The 21,092-nt window shown below is 42.2% G+C and overlaps 2 protein-coding genes and 1 long non-coding RNA gene across 7 annotated transcripts in view; 2 read left to right on the top strand and 1 right to left on the bottom strand.

Moving 5' to 3' along the window:
• The window catches only part of TOMM5 (translocase of outer mitochondrial membrane 5), a 35,097-nt gene extending 16,322 nt beyond the window's left edge, over positions 1 to 18,775 (bottom strand). The window contains exons 1-3 of one of the 4 annotated variants that reach the window (XR_014059715.1): positions 18,571 to 18,775; positions 15,741 to 15,862; positions 10,544 to 10,665 (exon numbers count right to left, since the gene is read on the bottom strand). Coding sequence is in view for 1 of the 4 variants with exons in the window: in XM_081510729.1 (XP_081366855.1) it covers positions 15,828 to 15,862; positions 18,571 to 18,772 (237 nt within the window). In the remaining 3 variants the exon portion in view is untranslated. Of the gene's footprint in view, positions 1 to 10,170; positions 15,863 to 18,570 lie in introns of those variants that run through there. The other 3 variants (XR_014059713.1, XR_014059714.1, XM_081510729.1) reach the window with 3 other exon arrangements.
• LOC145513764 (uncharacterized) lies at positions 45 to 11,590 on the top strand. Its single transcript, XR_014059716.1, has 4 exons — positions 45 to 212; positions 8,317 to 8,352; positions 10,489 to 10,539; positions 11,204 to 11,590. It is a non-coding gene; the product is annotated as an uncharacterized LOC145513764 (long non-coding RNA).
• Positions 18,434 to 21,092, top strand: part of FRMPD1 (FERM and PDZ domain containing 1) — a 165,756-nt gene continuing 163,097 nt past the window's right edge. For both annotated transcript variants that reach the window (XM_081510639.1, XM_081510669.1), the window contains exon 1: positions 18,434 to 18,997. The gene's annotated coding sequence lies outside the window, so the exon portion shown is untranslated. The remainder of the gene's footprint in view (positions 18,998 to 21,092) is intronic.

A 21,092-nucleotide genomic window follows, 5' to 3' on the forward strand; every position in this document is an offset into this window, starting at 1 on the left:
GCGCGGGGAGGGGATGCCGGGAGCGGCGGGCGCGCGGCCGGGCTGGGCTTCCGGACCACCATGGCGGAAAGGAAGCCGGAGTCTCCGCAGGAAGGGTAAGGAAGGGGAGAAGTGAGCGGAGCGGATGAGTCTTCAGACCCTACGAAGTCGAGCTCGCGGAAGGACGATTAGGGCTGGTACTGCGTGGCCCCGCTGGAGCAGAAATAGAATCGGTGGGTGGAAATTGCAGGCAGGCGACTAGGGTCACTATGAAGATTCTTCCAGTCACCAGTTATCTGTCGGTGTAATGCGCTGTTCCTGGAGAAGGCAATGGCACCCCACTCCAGTACTCTTGCTTGGAAAATCCCATGGACGGAGGAGCCTGGTAGGCTACAGTCCATGGGGTCGCTAAGAGTCGGACGACTGAGCGACTTCACTTTCACTTTTCCCTTTCATGCATTGGAGAAGGAAACGGTAACCCACTCCAGTATTCTTGCCTGGAGAATCCCAGGGACCGCCTGGTGGGCTGCCGTCTATGGGGTCGCACAGAGTCGGACACGACTGAAGCGACTTAGCAGCAGCAGCAGCAATGCGCTGTTCCAGGAGGTAATGAGCAACTTTGTAGGTGTGCACAGAGGGGCTGGTTTATTCAACCAACGAACTGACCGCTGGCTATGGTCCAAACATATGCTGGGAGTATATATTAAATAATTTTATGTATACACACACCTCTCACGTGGTGTTAGCTGTTATTGCTGCTGCTACTGTTATTATGAGCACAGACGTGAACAAAGCTGATGTGGTTTCTGTCCTCCTTAAGTTAATTTCTGAATGGAGAAGGTAGACATTAATCAGATATCATTTAAATAATTTGTAGTAAGTGCATGGAAAGAACCCAGATTTATAACTAGGGGGCAAGGGAGGGTGGTCAGGAGTTAGCCAGACGGAAGAGAGGGTGGTAAAGCCTGAGTGAAAGCTCTTGGGTGGGGTGGGGCAGAGGAGAGAAGATTGCTCTTTGGGTAAATGGAAGATGTCCAGTTTGTCTGAAGCTTATTGTGTTGACAGAGAACAGTGTAAGTGAAATTAAAGCCAGGTACGGATCAGATCACACAACATTTAGTGAGTCACAATAAGGATTTTAAAATTTTATGTAAAAGGAAGGCATTGAAGGGGTGAAGGATATGGGTAATTTGAGACCCCCCTCCCTTTTTTGAAGTATGATAGGAGTCGTGGGGAAGATCCCTTGTAAAAGGAAATGGCAACCCACTCCCATTTTCTTGCCTGGAAAATTCTGTGGACGTAGGAGCCTGGCTGGGAGGCTACAGTCCATGGGTTCACAAAGTGTCAGACCAAACCTTAATTAAAAAAAAAAAAGAAGTATGCTAGCTACTATGTGGAGAATAGACAAAAGTAAGAGTGGAAGCATGGAGATTGGTTAAAACTTGGACTGGAGTGATGGTAGTGAAGATGGAAACAGATTCAAGGTACTTTTTTGAGGTAGTCAGCCTCAAGGCTTGATGGGGGAAACTGCGGAGATTCCCCAGTCTTTTAGCTTAACGTGACTGGGCCCATGAAAATGCTATTTTGTGAACTATTATAAGGGGAACATATTTGGGGGGGGTCAATAACTCAATGTTGGACTTGTTAAATTTTAAATGCCTGTGTGTCAGCCAAATGGAGACTAAAAGATATTTTGATACAGACCTCTGGATTTTAGAAGAAAATGTCAACTACAGAAATCTAACCTAAGAACCTTGAAGACCTACAAGATCTTCTAGAACTAACACTAAAAAAAGATGTCCTTTTCATCATAGGGGACTGGAATGCCAAAGCAGAAAGTCAAGAGATACCTGGAATAACAGGCAGATTTGGCCTTGGGGTACAAAATGAGGCATGGAAAAGGCTAATAGAGTTTTGCTAAGAGAACGCACTGGTCATAGCAAACACCCTCTTCCAACAACACAAGAGACAACTCTACACATGGACATCACCAGGTGGTCAATATCAAAATCAGATTGATCATATTCCTTGCAGCCAAAGATGGAGAAGCTCTATACAGTCAGCAGAAACAAGACCAGGAGCTGCCTGTAGCTCAGATCATGAACTCCTTATTGCAAAATTCAGACTTAAATTGAAGAAAGTAGGGAAAACCACTAGACCATTCAGGTATGACCTAAATCAAATCCCTTATGATTATATAGTGGAAGTGACAAATAGATTCAAGGTTTTAGATCTGACAGAGTGCCCGAAGAACTATGGATGGAGGTTTGTAACATTGTACAGGAGGCTGTGATCAAAACCATCCCCAAGAAAAAAAAGGCAAAAAGGCAAAATGGTTGTCTGAGGAGGCCTTACAAATATCTGAGAAAAGAAAAAAAAAAGGCAGAGGAGAAAAGGAAAGATATATCCATCTGAAGGCAGAGTTCCAAAGAATAGCAAGGAGAGATAAGACAGCCTTCCTAAGTGATCAATGCAAAGAAATAGAGGAAAACAAATGGGAAAGACTAGAGATCTCTTCAAGAAAATTAGAGATACCAAGGGAACATTTCATGCAAAGATGGGCACAAAAAGGAAAGAAATGATATCGACCTAACAGAAGCAGGAGATATTAAGAGGTGGCAAGAATACACGAAGAACTATACAAAAAAGATCTTCATGACCCAGATAACCACGACAGTGTGATCACTCACCTAGAGCCAGACATTCTGGAGTGCGAGGTTAACTGGGCTTTAGGAAGCACGACTACAACCAAAGCTAGTGGAGGTGATGGAATTCCAGCTGATCTATTTCAAATCCTAAAAGATGACACTGCAAGTGCTGCACTCAATATGCCAGCAAATTTGGAAAACTCAGCAGTGGCCACAGGACTGCAAAAGGTTTCAGTTTTCATTCCAATTCCAAAGAAAGGCAATGCCAAAGAATGCTTAAACTACTGTACAATTGCACTCATCTCACACGCTAGAAAAGTGGTGCTCAAAATTCTCCAAGCCAGGCTTCAACAGTCGTGAACGAAGAACTTCCAGATGTTCAAGCTGGATTTAGAAAAGGCAGAGGAACAAGAGATTAAATTGCCAAGATCTGTTGGATCATGGAAAAAGCAAGAGAATTCCAGGAAAACATCTACTTCTCCTTCATTGACTATGCCAATCCCTTTGGATCACAACAAACTGTGGAAAATTCTTCAAGAGATGGGAATACCAGACCACCTTACCTGCGTCCTGAGAAATCTGTATGCAGGTCAAGAAGCAAGAGTTAGAAACGGACATGGAACAACAGACTGGTTCCAAATTGGGAAAGGAGTGCGTCAAGGCTGTATATTGTCACCTGCTTATTTAACTTATATGCAGAGTCAGTTCAGTTCAGTCGCTCAGTAGTGTCTGACTCTTTGCGACCCCATTAATCGCAGCACGCCAGGCCTCCCTGTCCATCACCAACTCCCAGAGTCTACCCAAACCCATGTCCATCAAGTCAGTGATGCCATCCAACCATCTCATCCTCTGTCGTCCCCTTCTCCTCCTGCCCCCAATCCTACCCAGCATTAGGGTCTGTTCCAATGAGTCAACTCTTCATATGAGGTGGCCAAAGTATTGGAGTTTCAGCTTCAACATCAGACCTTCCAATGAACACCCAGGATTGATCTCTTTTAGGATGGATTGATTGGATCTCCTTGCAGTCCAAGGGACTCTCAAGAGTCTTCTCCAACACTACAGTTCAAAAGCATCAATTCTGCGGCACTCAGCTTTCTTCACCATCCAACTCTCACATCCATACATGACCACTGGAAAAACCACAGCCTTGACTAGACGGACTTTTGTTGGCAAAGTAATGTCTCTGCTTTTAAATATGCTATCTAGTTTGGCCATGTTCCCTCCAAGGAGTAAGCGTCTTTTAATTTCATGGCTGCAATCACCATCAGCAGTGATTTTGGGGGAGCCCAGAAAAATAAAGTCTGACACTGTTTCCGCTGTTTCCCCATCTATTTCCCATGAAATGATGGGGCCAGATGCCATGATCTTAGTTTTCTGAACATTGAGCTTTAAGCCAACTTCTTCACTCTCCTCTTTCCCTTTCATCAAGAGGCTCTTTAGTTTTTCTTCACTTTCTGCCATAAGGGTGGTGTCATCCGCATATCTGAAGTTGTTGATATTTCTCCCAGCAATCTTGAATCCAGCTTGTGTTTCTTCCAGCCCAGCGTTTCTCATGATGTACTCTGCATATAAGTTAAATAAGCAGGGTGACAATATACAGCCTTGACGTACTCCTTTTCCTATTTGGAACCAGTCTGTTGTTCCATGTGCAGTTCTAACTGTTGCTTCCTGACCTGCATACAGGTTTCTCAAGAGACAGGTCAGATGGCCTGGTATTCCCATCTCTTTCAGAATTTTCCACAGTCTGTTGTGATCCACACAGTCAAAGGCTTTGGCATAGTCAATAAAGCAGAAATAGATGTTCTTCTGGAACTCTCTTGCTTTTTCGATGATCCAGCGGATATTGGCAATTTGATCTCTGGTTCCTCTGCCTTTTCTAAAACCAGCTTGAACATCTGGAAGTTCACGGTTCACGTATTGCTGAAGCCTGGCTTGGAGAATTTTGAGCATTAGTTTACTAGCATGGGAGATGAGGGCAATTGTGCGGTAGTTGGAGCATTCTTTGGCATTGCCTTTCTTTGGGATTGGAATGAAAACTGACCTTTTCCAGTCCTGTGGCCACTGCTGAGTTTTCCAAATTTGCTGGCATATTGAGTGCAGCACTTTCACAGCATCACCTTTGAGGATTTGAAATAGCTCAACTGGAATTCCATCACCTCCACTAGCTTTGTTCGTAGTGATGCTTTCTAAGGCCCACTTGACTTCACATTCCAGGATGTCTGGCTCTAGGTGAGTGATCACACCATCGTGATTATCTGGGTCGTGAAGATCTTTTTTGTACAGTTCTTCTGTGTATTCTTGCCACTTCTTCTTAATATCTTCTGCTTCTGTTAGGTCCATACCATTTCTGTCCTTTATCGAGCCTACCTTTGCATGAAATGTTCCTTTGGTATCTCTAATTTTCTTGAAGAGATCTCTAGTTTTTCCCAATCTGTTGTTTTCCTCTATTTCTTTGCACTGATCGCTGAGGAAGGCTTTCTTATCTCTCCTTGCTGTTCTTTGGAACTCTGCATTCAGATGGGAATATCTTTCCTTTTCTCCTTTGCTTTTCGCTTCTCTTCTCTTCCCAGCTATCTGTAAGGCCTCCTCAGATAGCCATTTTGCTTTTTTGCATTTCTTTTCCATGGGGATTGTCTTGATCCCTGTCTGCTGTACAATGTCACGAACCTCTGTCCATAGTTCATCAGGCACTCTATCAGATCTAGTCCCTTAAATCTATTTGTCACTTCTGTATACTAATAAGGGATTTAATCTAGGTCATACCTGAATGGACTAGTGGTTTTCCCTACTTTCTTCAATTTACGTCTGAATTTTGCAATAAGCAGTTCATGATCTAGCCACAGTCTGCTCCTGGTCTTGTTTTTGCTGACTGTATAGAGCTTCTCCATCTTTGGCTGCAAAGAATATAATCAATCTGATTTCGGTGTTGACCATCTGGTGATGTCCACGTGTAAAGTCTTCTCTCGTGTTGTTGGAAGAGGGTGTTTGCTATTACCAGTGCATTCTCTTGGCAAAACTCTATTAGCCTTTGCCCTGCTTCGTTCTGGACTCCAAGGCCAAATTTGCCTGTTACGCCAGGTGTTTCTTGACTTCCTACTTTTGCATTCCAGTCCCCTATAATGAAAAGGACATCTTTTTTGGGTGTATGCAGAGTACATCATGCAAAATGTGGGGCTGGATGAAGCACAAGCTGGAATCAAGATTGCCAGGAGAAATATCAATACCACCCTAATGGCAGAAAGCAAAGATGAACTAAAGAGCCTCTTCATGAAGATGAAAGAGGAGAGTGAAAAATCTGGCTTAAAACTCAAAATTCAAGAAACCAAGATCATGGCATCCGGTTCCATCACTTCATGGCAAATAGATGGGGAAACAATGGAAACAGTGACAGACTTTTATTTTTGGGGGCTCCAAAATCACTGCAGATCATGACCACAGCCATGAAATTAAAAGAGGCTTGCTCCTTGGAAGAAAAGCTACGACCAACCTAGACAGCATATTAAAAAGCAGAGATGTTACTTTGCCAACAGAGGTCCATCTAGTCAAAGCTATGGTTTTTCCAGTAGTCATGTATGGATGTGAGAGTTGGATCATAAAGCTGAGTGCCAAAGAATTGATGCTTTTGAACTGTGGTGCTGGAAAACTCTTCAGAGTCTGTTGTACTGCAAGGAGATCAAACCAGTCCATCCTAAAGGAAATCAGTCCTGAATATTCATTGGAAGGACTCATGCTGAAGCTCCAATACTTTGTCCACCTAATGCTTAGAACAGAGTCATTGGAAAAGACCCCGATGCTGGGAAAGATTGAAAACGTGGAAAAGGGGATGACAGAGGATGAGATGGTTGGATGGCATCACCAACTCAACAGACATGAGTTTGAGCAAGCTCTGGGAGTTGGTGCTGGACAGGGAAGTGGGGATGCTGCAGTCCATGGGGTCACAAAGAGTTGGACACAACTGAGCAACTTACCTGAACTGAACCTAAGAATGCTGTGAAAAACAAATCATTGCACCATACTGAGGTTTGAAATAGCTGACTTCAGTGATCCCACTGACATATCTCAGTCCTTAGTTCTATACAATGTATTCTCTAAAAATATATTCCATCTATTAGTACCATATGATGAATTGTTGTTATTACAGATTCTGGGTGACACCTGAGTTACCATGCAGCTTTTCTTTTATAAATGGAAAGAGAAACACAAAAACACAAGCACCCGAAGCCTAAGGCCAACAATTTATTTTAAGCAAAGACAAAATTGTACACACTAGCTAGATACAAATAGCAGACCACTCTGACTTAGGTCAGATCAGAACAGGGGAGGTTCCGACTACATCACACTATAATGGGCGTGATGATTTATCTCATCTTTGGGCAAAGCTATACCGTATTTAATCCTTTGAAGGGTGTCCCATTGTATGAAACGGGCAGTCTTGATGTCTGTCAAAAAGCAATCAAAAGCCTGAGTTTCTGGATTTGTGCCAGCCAACATTACTGTTTTGGCATTTCTATGAAACAGTTAAGCTTTTCAAAGGAGTGCAACAGCTTTCTACAAGAGCATGCTGTCTCTCTCGTTAGTGGTACAAACATCACTTGCCACGTGGAAATTTTGTTTTTAAATATAAGTGCTTAAATACAAGAACATCATTTGTAAACTGCAGTTGAGTCCCCTCCTTTCTGCCCTCACCTCATCTATGCCTGCCTCTATCCCACCACTTGATGTGTATTGATTTTTCTCCTACATTAGATTAGAAAGGACCTGCACATCTTTGCATTCTGGCACATAGTTGGTATTTATTGTAAAATGAGTCAGTACACCTACCGCATCTCCTTAACCATGTGAACGTTATTTCCCTTGTTTTATAGAAAAGTGAGGCTCAGCGTGATTTGTCCAGGGTCAACATAGTAGACATCTGTCATTCCTTTTTGGCTGTCCAGTATCTGAATTCGTGCCTACATTTGGGAATTCCCCATCCTATGAACTTGCTGGCAACCAGAGCATGCTTTTCACTACAGAAGCTCAAATTGATTTTTTTTTTCCTTTTCCACATGACCCTGACGCTATAAATTAAATATTCCTTGGACTTGGAATCAGAGATACAACAAAGTTGTATCTTGGAGTAATTCTCTACGGCAACCATAGCAAATGCAGCAAGATGTTTTCTGAGCAATACTGCCTGCCATGATTGTCCAGGGAACTGTGGCTTGGTAGTAAGTGGTGGCATCTAATCCTCAGCAAAGGTGGTGTCCTCACTGCACCAGTTGTGTGGAGTGACAAAGGGGGATGTTCCAGTGGCCTAGTCTCCAGGCCTCCTGGTGATGCTACCTATAATCCTTCCATAATGAATTTTTTTCTCCTTACATCTACCAAAACTGGATTTTGGTGTTTGCAAGTTAAGAAAATCTGACTCATAGAGTCACATTAATAGCAGAGCTGAGGACTTTGAACTGATTCTAGTGTTCCTTCCTGGCATAAACCTGTACTCTTCAACAGCCCACATTTTCTACATTACATTTTGATGTCTCTGAATCACCCTTTATTCACCAAATTTATCTTTTAAAGTCAGGGGATTGTTGAAGATTTCAGTTGCACAGTGAGGCAGCTGCCAAGGGAACATAGTTTCAAATGTAGCAGCATCACTGTACAGTTGTTCGTGTAATGTTAAAATCTGTATTCTTATCCTTTATAGGCCTAAGAAAATACTACGCATGTGACCGAGAAACAGGTAAAATAATCAGAAGTGCTTAGAGGAGATCGTTAGCTTTAGCAGAATGCTTATTGGACTCAAGTCAGCTGTGTGTTTCTGAAGACAATTTAAGAACCTTTTATTATAACTGAAAATATGTCATAAGGCACTGTGTTTAAAAGACTAAGTGATTGTGTAATATTTTTACATCTCAGCAACAAGTCGATTCATGTGTGATTTCTATGTTTTTGTGAACTTGCACAAAAGCAGGCAAGTGGCACCCCCTAAGCATAGCTGTAATACCGAGTGCACGCAAGTAGCAACTGTTCACGTCTCCTGGGTGACATCTATAATAGAGTAGGGAAGAGTCGTGGTGCTTTATTTATAATTTATTATTGTAGCCTTTAATAAATAGGTTACTGAGGCTTTCTTGTATTGTATAACTTGGAATTGCAGTATATATACTAGCCAGCAGATGTCAGGATGGGATCTCTTTTCTTAAGACCAAAGTATGAAAACACAATAAACAAGAGTTCCTAAAAGAACCAAAGGTCTTCTTGCTTTCAGTGCTGTATACACTTCAGTCACACTTAACAGTCTTCCTTAACACATATACTTTAGCATTTTTTCGGCCCCTCCTCCCCCCAACACTTTTATGTGGACAGTTCCTATTCATCCAAATCAGTCACTTCCACAGGGAACCCCCTCCGTGCTTCTTCCCCAACCCAGGAGGCCAGGGCTTCTTTATTCCATGTTCTCACAGTCACGTTAGTTTCCTCTTATAGCAGTTTACATAATGACTTAATTATTGAGGAATCTAGGTACTATCCAACTCCCCTGGTATTTTGTAAGCCTCTTAAGGATTGGTACAATGACTGAAATCTTCTCTTCTGTATCCCTCACCTACCACAGTGCCTGGTCCTCTGTAGTCACTAAAAAAATAAGTATCTGTGAATGTGAACACCTCCACCAAGGAGATTGAGAATATTTTTCGGAGGCCTAGACAACAGGCAGTGTCTGAAAGCCACTGGTTGCTTTAAAAAATACATTTCCTAAGCTCCATCCATAGCAGTTCTGATTCAGTAGGTCTTTGTTTAAAAGCTTCTTGTGTGGTTTGCAGCCTGCTTTGGAAAAGCCCTCTGCACATGGTGCCTGACACTGCCAGTGTTCTTTTCCCTATTATATTTGAACTTCTCCTTTGGCAAGAGGCATCTGTGTATGAAAACTGTCCCTAGTATGCATTCTTTGATTCCCAAGTACCTGACATACCTGACACCTAGCATCCACTGACTCTTAAAATTTTATGTGAAAAAAAACATCAGTTACCCATAAACATGAAGACATATTTATCATGAGTCCTTTTCCTACCAAGAAATGAGTATTACAAATATGCCATTTTACTATCTTATTTACATATGGAATTGGAAGGAAGAAAATAAGTGATAATCTGAGTCTACAGTATCTAGCAGTTTCTAGCATCCCCCCTGCTCCCCCCACCCCCCCGGTTCTTTCTCTGCTATTCACTGTAAACTCAAGAAAGGTGAAATTATTAAGAGTGGTCTAAGTTTGATATGCTTAAGAAAACAGGCTGAAAAAAATTTTAAGTGCTTTCTGTCAGATCAGGAATAAATAAGCACCTTGCAACTTGGTAACAATAAAGTAAAAAATACAAATTATTTTTATGGTGATGAACTTCTAAACAGTAGAATGCTTGCTAACAACAGTGAGGGTTTGGTTAAAGAGGAAAAAGCAGATGTTAAATTAAATGCCTTCTCTTCAGCTTCTTTAACAGCATCATTGTTTCACTAAGCTAACAACAGTATTTTACTAAGAATGATTTTCTCAAGATTTAATAGGTTTAAGGTTTAACTTACACTTTTATTTTTATGTTCAGTAAAGAATCCATATCTTACACTGTGACTAATGAAGACAATGGTTATTACAAACATTGAGTGAAATTCTATAATTGATGTGAAGGTTCAATAGTAAGCTTATTAAGTTTTATTCAAAAGTATACCAAAAATATATAGATGCTGAATTTTAGTAATGATGGTAAGATGGGCAATTCGTTAGATCATTTCCTGGTTCTAATTTTCATCTAGCACATTTCTAAACATTTTTTTTGCGATATCTTTATTATTTCAAGTAATTTATATATTGTTTTTCTTCTATCAGCTCAGATAATCAGAGACAATGCAATTTGAATTTGGGGAAGAAGAGCATCACGTACGTTCCCACTGCTGTATCACACCCAACAGGAGTCTTCATTATGTTTCCACACTGTCCCATAAAAAGTAGTCTTCAGTCTCTTGGTATCACAAACATATGTGCACTTAGCTACTTTCTTCCCTCCTAAATAAACATACAAATTGGGGGAGAGTAAGTTATAGTAGGTCAACTGTCATCCTTGTCATCAGATGACTGTATATACCTTAGCTGTGAAACCAACAAACTGACCTAATGGAAACAGCTCAAAAGGTCACGTTAGTGATACACATCTCTTTGGAAAACAAAACTAAGGGATTCTGTTTTTCAGAACAGGGACTTTTCTCTCCACTGAAAAGAAAGGAAAGGTATTTTGGGCCAAAAGATCAGATGGGAAAACCAAGAGTCAGTGCAGAATCTCTACTGTAAATAAAGAGGACTGAGGAGTGAAGCCTGGGACACCACCAGAGGTTAGAGATGAAGAACCAGCAAAAGAACCTGAGAAAGGATGGATGAGTGGAACAGAAAGGATGGATAGGAGGAAAATCAAGGCGGCCTGCCTGTAAGGTGGTTAAAATAGTAAGGAAGTGTGTTGAATGCTGCTGAAAGGGCAAGACAGGTTAGTTAACCTTGACAAGATTGGTGGGGATGCAAACCTAACTGAAATGGGTTCGGGAGATAACAGGAGGAAGGAATGAAAATAGAAACAGCCTTCTTGAAGCATTTAACTGAGAGCAGAGAAATGGGATGGAAGACGAAGAGGGGTGAGGATTCAAGAGGATTATGGTGGATGCTGTGCCGAACCACCCAGATGTCAACTTGGGATGAGGGAACTCAACCCGCCAGCAGCTACGAGGGTTGGCTACAGACACCACACAGCTGCATCCCCCTCAGGAGATGCCTTCAGCTGAAGGAAGCTGCCTGCATACAGTACACCGGCCCAGCAGCCCCTGTGGGGTGGCTAGGCAATGCAAGGGCAGAAAGGCCCTGCCCTCTGGCCTTGCTCAGGACTTCTCTGAAGGGCCACCTAGCATCAGATAACTGGGACTGAATAAAGCTGCTTTTTCAACCAGGGTGACTATTCTGGCTTGCCCAGGACTGAGGTTTCCGTGCTAAACTGGGATAGTCCTGCATGGTTGATCACCCTATTTGCAGCTGCACCAGTTCAACTTCTCCCCCTGCCCAAACTTGTTTTACTTGCTCTCGAAAGTGTTTCCCCGACCCCCCAAATGCTCCCCCTAAAACCTCCTGTACAAAATCTCAGCATCTCCTCCAGGGGAACAAATTTGCAACAGGGCTTTTTTTTAAAAGTCAGAGGAAATCACAGCCCTTTTGAATCCTAAAGGGAATGATCCAATAAAAGAGAAGGGAGGGAGAATTGATGGGTCACGATCATTGGGTAGCTGATGCAGGTGGGATTGAGGAGTTTGGACTTAAATAGGAGAGGGCTTTCCTAATGGAATCTTCCTGACCTAGGTATCAAACCTGTGTATCCTGCATCTCTGCCTGGAGAATCCCATGGACAGAGGAGCCTGATGGGCTACAGTCCATGGGGTCACAAAGAGTTGGATGCCACTCTGCGACTAACACTTTAACTTTCCTAATGGGAGGGAGGGTACAGGTACTGGTGGGTGGGTCATCACAGGGTAAGTTTATAGGAGCTTTCCTCTGGATGCTGCTATTATCTTGGGGAAAGAAGAAGCAACATTGTCACCTGAGCTTGAAGATAAGGGGACATCCTAGAGGTCTGAGAAGGTGTGACATGTCTATCTAGTGGATTAGAACGAACTAAGGAAATGCAGTGGTTCTACAGGACCCAGTTGAGATTCAACAGTCATTATTTTCCAGGTAGAACCTGTCAGGGTGTTTGTTTCTTTGCAGACACTTCAGCTGCAGAGAGTAGGATTTAACCAGGATGGGGTTTTGCCAGAAAAGTACAATGACGCTAGAGGGAGGGAAGAGATTTGAAGGTGTGTGCAAGAATGATTACAACGCTGGCTAGTGGAGTGAGTTGACGCATGAGGGTGGTGAAGCACAGAGACGAAGTGGCAAGATAAACAGATCATGAGAGGGTCTAGTGGGGCTGACGGAGAAGGCAATGGCACCCCACTCCAGTACTCTCGCCTGGAAAATCCCATGGACGGAGGAGCCTGGTAGGCTACAGTCCATGGGGTCGCTAAGAGTCGGATACGACTGAGCGACTTCACTTTCACTTTTCCCTTTCATGCACTGGAGAAGGAAACGGCAATCCACTCCAGTATTCTTGCCTGGAGAATCCCAGGGACGGTGGAGTCTGATGGGCTGCCGTCTATGGGGTCGCACAGAGTCGGACATGACTGAAGCGACTTAGCAGCAGCAGCAGTGGGGCTGAGCTATTTGTAATGGAGGAAAGAAATCAAATCTAAATCTAGGCTATTGCTGTGGGGTTGAGTGATTAAGGAAGGCTGGGGTCTGAAAATGACTTTCCAGAGAAAGCAGATCTTGGCAGGAGGAAACTTTCAACTTTTCCCCACCAAATCTAAACCTTTATTACAAGTAGTGGTCAGAATGCCCCCACCTCAAAATGACTAGTGTCCTAACCTCCAAACCTGTTAATATGTATCTCATATGGCAAGAGGGGGTTTGGAGATGTGATTAAGGATTCAAGGAAGAGTCCCTAATTTGTAGTTTAAGCAGCTATGTTGATGGAGCCATTTACTGAATTTAAGCAAAAAATTTCAAGTGAAAATTATGGGTCCAGTTTTGGACCTGCCAAGCTGGAAATACCTGAGATGGAGATGCTAGGTGAGCAGATGAATAGCCAAACATGGACAACATTTCAACTTGAAATAAACACTGGGACTTTCTTCTAGATAGATGGTAATTAAAGCCATGGTCACAGCTGAGGAAGTTTATAAGAAAAGATAATCCAGGACCAGAAAGTACTTCAAGCCTGATCAATGAATAATAAAATTCTGCCAAAGATGGTGGAACAGATAAGGGATTTACCCTAGATCTGAAGAGGATGAGGCCACAATAACAGGAAATGAGGAAGGAGTGCTATAAATGTACTGGTTTTCTATTGCTGCTCTAATAAATTATTCAGACTTACAACAACACAAATTACCTTATGGTTGTGAACATCAGAAGTTTGAAACAGGTCTTGAGGGGTTAAAGTCAAGGTGTTTGCAGACCTGCAGTCCTTCCCAAGGTTCTAGGGGAAAACCTGTGCCCCACCCTTCCCAGCTTCTGGAACACAGAGGTGGCCCACGTTCCTTGGCGTGTGGCTGTATCATTCCAACCTCTGCTTCTGTTGTAACATCTCTGACTCAGCTTTCTTTCTCCCTCTTATAAAACCCGTGCGATTACACTGGGTCCACCCAGATAATCTAAGATACTCCCTGCACCTCCAGAGTCTTCCCTGAATTCTTTCTTTTCCCTACACTACATTCCTCCGAATAAACATGTACTAGTTTGCTCATTCCATCCTCTTTGACCTTCCCTTCCAATCTAGGCCCACATTGCATCTAGGTTTAAGTAAGCAATTTTGAACTTCTCTTGATCAATATGATTTGAACACCTTAACCAATTCCTACCTGGCTCCCCCTTCTCTACCCTTTCCCCCATAAGATAACTGTAGTTATTCCTTCAAATCTGAACCAGCAGCAAGGTGGGGTCCTTCAGATATCCATTTGTGTGGCCTCCTTTGATGAATTATAGACCCCAAAATGGCAGTCCCATGATTGTCCATTCCCAGCTTCTGGCACAAGACCATGGCATATAACAGAAACTGTAACTGATAAATGAGTTATTAATCTCTGGGACTTTTGTCCATGGAATTCTCCAGGCAATAATACTAGAGTGGTTGCCATTCCCTTCTCCAGCGGATCTTCCTGACCCAGGGATTGAACCTGGGTCTCCCATGTTGCAGGCAGATTCTTTACCATCTGAGCCACCAGGGAAGCCCTTAAAAAGCCAGACCTTAAGTTAAATCATCTTCCTTATAAATATTTGCAAGAGAACAAGCATCTCACTTTAAAATAATAAAACAGTTCTGTAATGTTGGAGGCTGTTTCACACTTTGCCAGATTCTGCCCTGTACTTTAGAGCAGGTGTCCCATAAGCCAAATTCAGCTTGCCCCAAATAAGCCCTTTTTCCAGGAAAGACTTAAGACAAAACAGCACCCCTCATGACACTGAACACTGAGCAATTTAAATGCATGGCAAAAAGTTTAGCTGATTTAGTGTGATAAGTTCAGAAAACTAAGCCTAGGAAAATCAAAAGGATATGCAGGAAAAGGCAACAACAAATAGTGTTTGGAGTCCTAATGAAATCAATCTAATGAAAATCACACTAATAAGTACACAGAAAGGAAGCAGAAATGAGATGTGTGACAGACAGAGGTAAGGACGGGAAAGAGACATAATCCCCACATGCAGGAGTCAGCAGGCAACGTCTAAAACAGAAAAATCATAAAATAACATAATCGTTATTTATAGACAGGTAAACTCAATGTAATTCTTGAAAAAGAGGTGAATGTCATGGTATCTGGGAGGAAAGTTAATGACTCTCCCCCTCTCCCAACAAACCTGGAGAACTGCCTGACTTTAAAAATACAGCATTTTCCCCTTTGGTGGTATTACATATTCTCAGCCTCAAGCAGTAATGCTGCCTTTCATAAAGACTGCTTAAGAATAGAACCATGTTGTTTTATCAGGACTAGCAAATTCTCCAGTCCCAAACAGGAGGAACTCAATTTAATGTGGTTTGTAATAGTCTCAATGTTACAGTAGTCTCACCAGTGATTGTTCGTTTGCAGCAAAAATGTGGGTTAAGAAAAATACAAGCCCTATTTTTCTTATTAAAAATACAGACTAATAGTCCCGTGCTTAAATGACATGTTTGTGTGCTGGCTTCCATAAAACATAACTAATAGGAATTCTTTAACAAATATACTCCAAACAGAAGTAAAAAAGTACACAGAAATGACTCACAAGACAGGGCCATTGCAGACATAATTCCCTTATAATTCATACTTGCTAGAAAATGGAGTTTGACATCATGATGTACAATTACACCAACATTCATCGAGGCTGATATCACAGGTATAAGGGAATACTATGACCGTAAAACGTCTCTTCATACTTGCCAAAGAGTTTTAGCTATAAAGGTCAGTTACCACAGTCAAAATTGTTCTTAACAAGTAGAATTTTTACGTCCATTCAGTCGAAGAGTCTCTTACATCTTTCTGGGCCTATTCACTTGCAGACAGGAGAAGAAACTGTAGCCAGGTTCTTCATACCATGCATTCACACGTGACATCCACTCTTCATATGCTGTCCAATTTCTTTAAGATAAAAGGAGCTGAAAGGAAAATAAACCCAGAGTTTGTTTTCAGATCCAGATCATCACAAGTTACATTATGGAATTACAGGACTGGGAGATAAACTTTACAGTTCAACACATTTTTCAAACAAATGATGGCTAAGCCTTGGCCTGTGCACCCAGCAAAAGCCAATCACTGTCTTTCAAGGGAGCCCATCCCACTGTCCTGCAGCTACAACTATTATAAAGTTCACTCTTACACTATATAAAATCTTTTCTTCATGTAGTTCTCCTCTTAGGACATAAAGAAGAAATCTAATCCTCCGTCAAATGACAAGTTTTTACTTTGTGATGTAACCGTCAAAGGAACAAAACTCTGGAAGAAACAAAATGGCATCTCTCACTTTGAAGTTGGGATCCAGAAAGCTAGACACATATTTTTGTTCCCCCACTGATTAGTCATATACTATTTGTGTGCTTCAGTTCACATCTGATACAGTCCTATTTCAGTTATTATGAGTAGGGTGGTATAGATAAAAATGTCTAGCAAACAAGGAAGTGCTGTCATAGGGATCTAAAGAAGTGATATTATTGTCTTGTGTAACAGTGCTGTGGCCAAAATAAGCATGGGAAAAGATGCTCAGCATCATTAACCATTAGAGAAATGCAAAACAAAACTACAGTGAGATATCACTTCACACCCACGAGGATGGCTACTGTCAAAAAACTTGGCAAGGATGTGGAAAAATGGTACTCTTGTACCCTGTTTCTGAGAGCGTAAAAATGGTATTGCTGCTATGGAACACAGTATAGTGGTTCCTTAAAAAAAAAAAAAAAAAAGATGGGGAGGTGCTGCCAGCAGCTGGGAGGAGCAGGGAATGGGGAATTACTGTTTAACAGCTATAGAGTTCAGTTTTACAAAAGTGTTCTGGAGATGGTGGTGATGATTACACAATATTACTAATGTATTTAATACATTAAATACTTAAACAAAAACTCTAATTCTTAACAGAAAAAAAAGTAGCAGTCATCAAAAGAATGGATAAAGTGTGGTGTATCCATACAATAGAATATTATTTGGCAATAAAAAGGAAATACTGATGCATGCTACAGTATGGACAAACCTTAAAAACATTATGCTAGACATGGTCACATACTATACAGTTCCATTTATATAAAAAATATCTGGAATAGGGAAACCTCTAAAGACAAAAAGTCCCTTAGTGGTTGCCAGGGGCTAGGGAAGGGGGAAAATGGGAGAATGACAGCTAATGGGCATGGCGTTTCTTTAAGAAGGGAAGAAAATGTTTTAAAATAGATTGTGGTGATGGCTGCACAAATCTTGACTATACAAAGAACCAATGAACTGTATACTTTAAATGGATTAAGTGAATAACATGCAAATTATATCTCAATTTAAAAAGTGGTAAGGATCAGTATTGTTTTGTTTTGTTTTTAAACTGATTCATCTCAAATACAAAGGTCATTGAAAAGCAGCGAATATTTCACTGGCAACTAAGTCAACCAAAAAAAGGTAAGAGGAGGAAATTAGTCAAGTTGGGAGTTGCAAGCTGTTGAAGGAGCAAGATGACTTGGTAGTTTCCGTTTTCCAAGGGCTCCCTCTCCTGGGGAAGCAGAGTAACACCACAGACAGTGAAAGGGACAGAGTAAGAGAGACCCGACCTCAAGAACTCTGGCCTTAGGCCCAACATGAACCTTAACACAAGAGGACCGTGGTATGGCCTTCATTTATCTGAATTACCTCTGCCTCTCTATCCAGACCTATCAACAATATAAAACAAGGAACAATGAAAAAGAATACTGAACTGGACATCTAGCAACAGGGGCAATTCACTTCTGAGATTCCTATCAGTAAAACTAGAGCACTCATCTATAAAACTCTGTCTAGCTCCAGTACTGTGTGCCTATAATTCTACTACTTTGCGTAAGTCCTCTGAAAGTGGAGTTCTTATTTGCAAAGAGGATATACAGAGACTTAGGCCAAGATCAGGCAATGCAAATAGTTTCTACCAAATGTAAAAACCAAATAAATGCTCAGGCATTACCATTAACCCTATTGATCCTTTCTTCTTAAAAAAAAAAAAGAAAAAGTAATTACCTACTTCACCCTCTGTACAAATAAAAAGAACAAAATCTTCTGGATTTCAGAGGTCAGCACTAACGGAAGGAAACTTGGCAGTCAGTTAAGAACTCTGGATTCTAGGTCAAGATCATTCACTGAATCGCTGAATGACCTTGAGCCAGCTATTACTCCACTCTAGATACCAGTTTTTCTGTTTGCAAAACGAGGGGGTTGCTCCTGGGGATAGTTAGTTTTGTTGTTTAGTCGCCAAGTCGCATCCGACTCTGCGACCCCATATACTTGAGCTCTCAGTCCATGTGATTTCCCAGGCAAGAATACTGGAGTGGGTTCCCATTTCCTTCTCCAGGGGATCTTCCCGACCCCCGGGATCGCACCCACAAACCTCAGAGGCTCTTTCAACCCAATCGTCCTTAAGAAAAGGAGGGGCTGAGTGATTAACCTCGTGGTCCGGATCGCCGCGTGCACTAGGTAACCCCACCCCGACCCGCCAATCCTAAGCCTTGCCCGCCTGCGCCCGCCGCCCTCCACGTGCACAGCTCTTGCTCCTCGCAACTGCTTAGCTCTTGCTCCAAGGCCCCCACAAGGCCGGTGGGACCAGAGCCGAGTGGGCAGGTGGCGGCGAGCTCCCTGGGAGGGTACTTACTGACTCGCAACAGTGCCACATAGATGAGGAAGTTCCGTATGGAGGAGATCACATCCTCGCGCATCTTCCGTTTCATCTCCTCCGGGTCCAGCTTCGGCGCAAGGCCCTCGATCCGGAACATCTCAGCTCTTGCTAACGGCTTCCAGCTGCCACTCTCTCGGCTCTTCTCCGCAGCCTCCCGGCGCCCGGAATTCGGCCCCATCCCATTTCCTGTTCCCGCCCCATTTTTACGCGTGGAGACGAGAGCCTGCGAAGGACAAACTTCCTCCTTAAATTGAGCTGTTCTAAAGGAGGGCTGCCTGAAGAGGGTGCTCGCAGCCTTAGCGACGCAGGACTTGTGTTCTTCCAGGCCTTTTGTTTAACAACCTCTGTCCTGAACCTGGCGCGCATAGCTGCAGGGAGCCCGTCAGAGGAGGGGTGTGCATAGGTACCATCATAGATAATAATAGTTAACACTTACGGAATACTCAGTACAGTGCTACCCCATGAATTCGATGTTATAATCTTCATTTCCTAGATGAAAAAACTGAAGCACAGAGATCTTTAAAACAACAGCTTGCCCAAATGTGTTTTAAAATACCTCGGAGGGGGGGAAGTGTTGGGAAAGAGAGATGAAAGGATATTAGCAAAATACTGAAAATTACTTAAGCTGGAGATAGTGTATCATTTTAGTTAATCCTGGTCTTCTATTTTGAGTATTTTTGAACTTTTTAATGATAAATAAAAGATAACGATGATGAAACTTGCTCAAGATTACACAACTAATAAGTTGCTGAGCAGGGTTTTATAGTTAGACCGGTAGGAGCCCAGACACAGAGTGTTTAACATTTTCCATATTATTGTTGTCTTCTTATTTCTGGAGTTAACCGATCATCAGATTATAGTATTGGTCCACTACTATACTTTGACAATACTATCAAATTATAGTATTGGACCAATAATGTCTTATATATGAATCAAGTTTAGATCTGTTCAACATCTTACAGATTTACAGATTTACGGGAGAGGCTTAGAAACCACGAGTATTAAAGTTGGTCTGCTGGTGATGGGCAGAGGCAAGGTTCTAATGCAAATAATTACAATGTCAAGTTGAATTCTCTTTCCTGTGAACCCTGTTATTCCTCTGTTAGTCTTATTAGCCATTAGTGCCTGCTTAGATGGGCATCTCTGGAGCCAGAAGGAAGGAATTTAATGCAACCAGATTTCCTGTCGAAGAATCATCAAACAGTTGTTAGAAGGCTGCTGCCCCAAATTATGCACACCAACCAGCCATATATATAATTCTTAGACATGAACCAGATGACTGAACTGGTCACATAATTCAAAACCAGAATGCTCCTTCTTCAGTGTGCTATGCACATTGCATAGTGACAGTGGATTTTAGATGAATTAAAACAAGAATTTAACTATGGGAGGAACTGATAACTCTAAGTGTTGCCGACCACCTTCCTGATTGACAGAATGGGTCAAGAAAGGGAACTCATCTGCCTATTCAGGCTTTAGTAACTTCTTGCATCTATAATTCATGCAGTGGAAGAGCAGAGGCAGCTCTGAAATGGGAGGGGCTGACTCCCAAGGAAGAGCTCCACCTAACCCTTTGAGAGTGTTTAGAAAGCCTGCAGTGATGCTGGAAAGTAGCAGGGGCTGTGGAAAGAGCTTGAACCAGAAGACTGGAGACATAGCCTTCAGATCTGGCACTACCGTTATCTAGCCATGTGAGGAGGGACAAGTCTCTGTTCCACTGCAGCTGTGTTTCTTCAGTTATAAAGAGAGGAGATGTGATTCAATTCTCTTGAGAGTCCCTTTCGCTTCTAACAGTCTGTGCATTTGAATTCTAATTGTATCATCTAGGGTGTTCTGGTCTGGAGGGTATGGACATCGAAATATTATCAGATGTGGTGAGGTATCAGAATGGCCAATGTGTGTGTTTTCCATGGTAGGAAGAATGTAGCATCCCACATCCATCTGAATAGTGAGGCAAAACGGATTGGAAAGCGGTGAGTTCTTAAGTAATTCCAGTAACTTGGGTCTCTAATGCTGACTGAATTTAGATAAACAGTTCTCATATGGAACTACCCATTTTTTTCTTTGCTAAGATGCTCTTGAGTAACTTCCCTGGATTCATAGGGAACCAAAGAGGGGAGAAATTAATAGAAAATCATGCTTCTTGGTGAAAAAGAACAGATTGTTAGCATTTGTGTTTTATTCATCCAATGTTTATTTGATGATATGGTAGTACGTGGCTGATTTGTTAAAGGACAGTGTTACTCTCATAACAATTCTCTTCCAAAGGTCTGATGCTTGCCTTCTTGTAGAGAGATATAGGAAAGTAGTGGGTGGAAATATGGCGTAGCTGTATCTTGGGGTGAGGAATTGGTTCTGGATGCAGGCTAGAAGGTGAACTGTTCCTGTCTCAGAAATGTTCATCCTGATTAACTCTCTTCCCTTTGCATGGTTCCTCTAGTTGTAATGGAGGAAACAGTAAAAGAGGTTTGGCTATTTGTCTTTTCTTTTCATGGTTT

This window comes from Giraffa tippelskirchi, chromosome 1 (assembly GCF_054371585.1).
Source record: "Giraffa tippelskirchi isolate mGirTip1 chromosome 1, T2T-mGirTip1v1.2.pri, whole genome shotgun sequence".
NCBI classification, from domain to species: domain Eukaryota; kingdom Metazoa; phylum Chordata; class Mammalia; order Artiodactyla; family Giraffidae; genus Giraffa; species Giraffa tippelskirchi.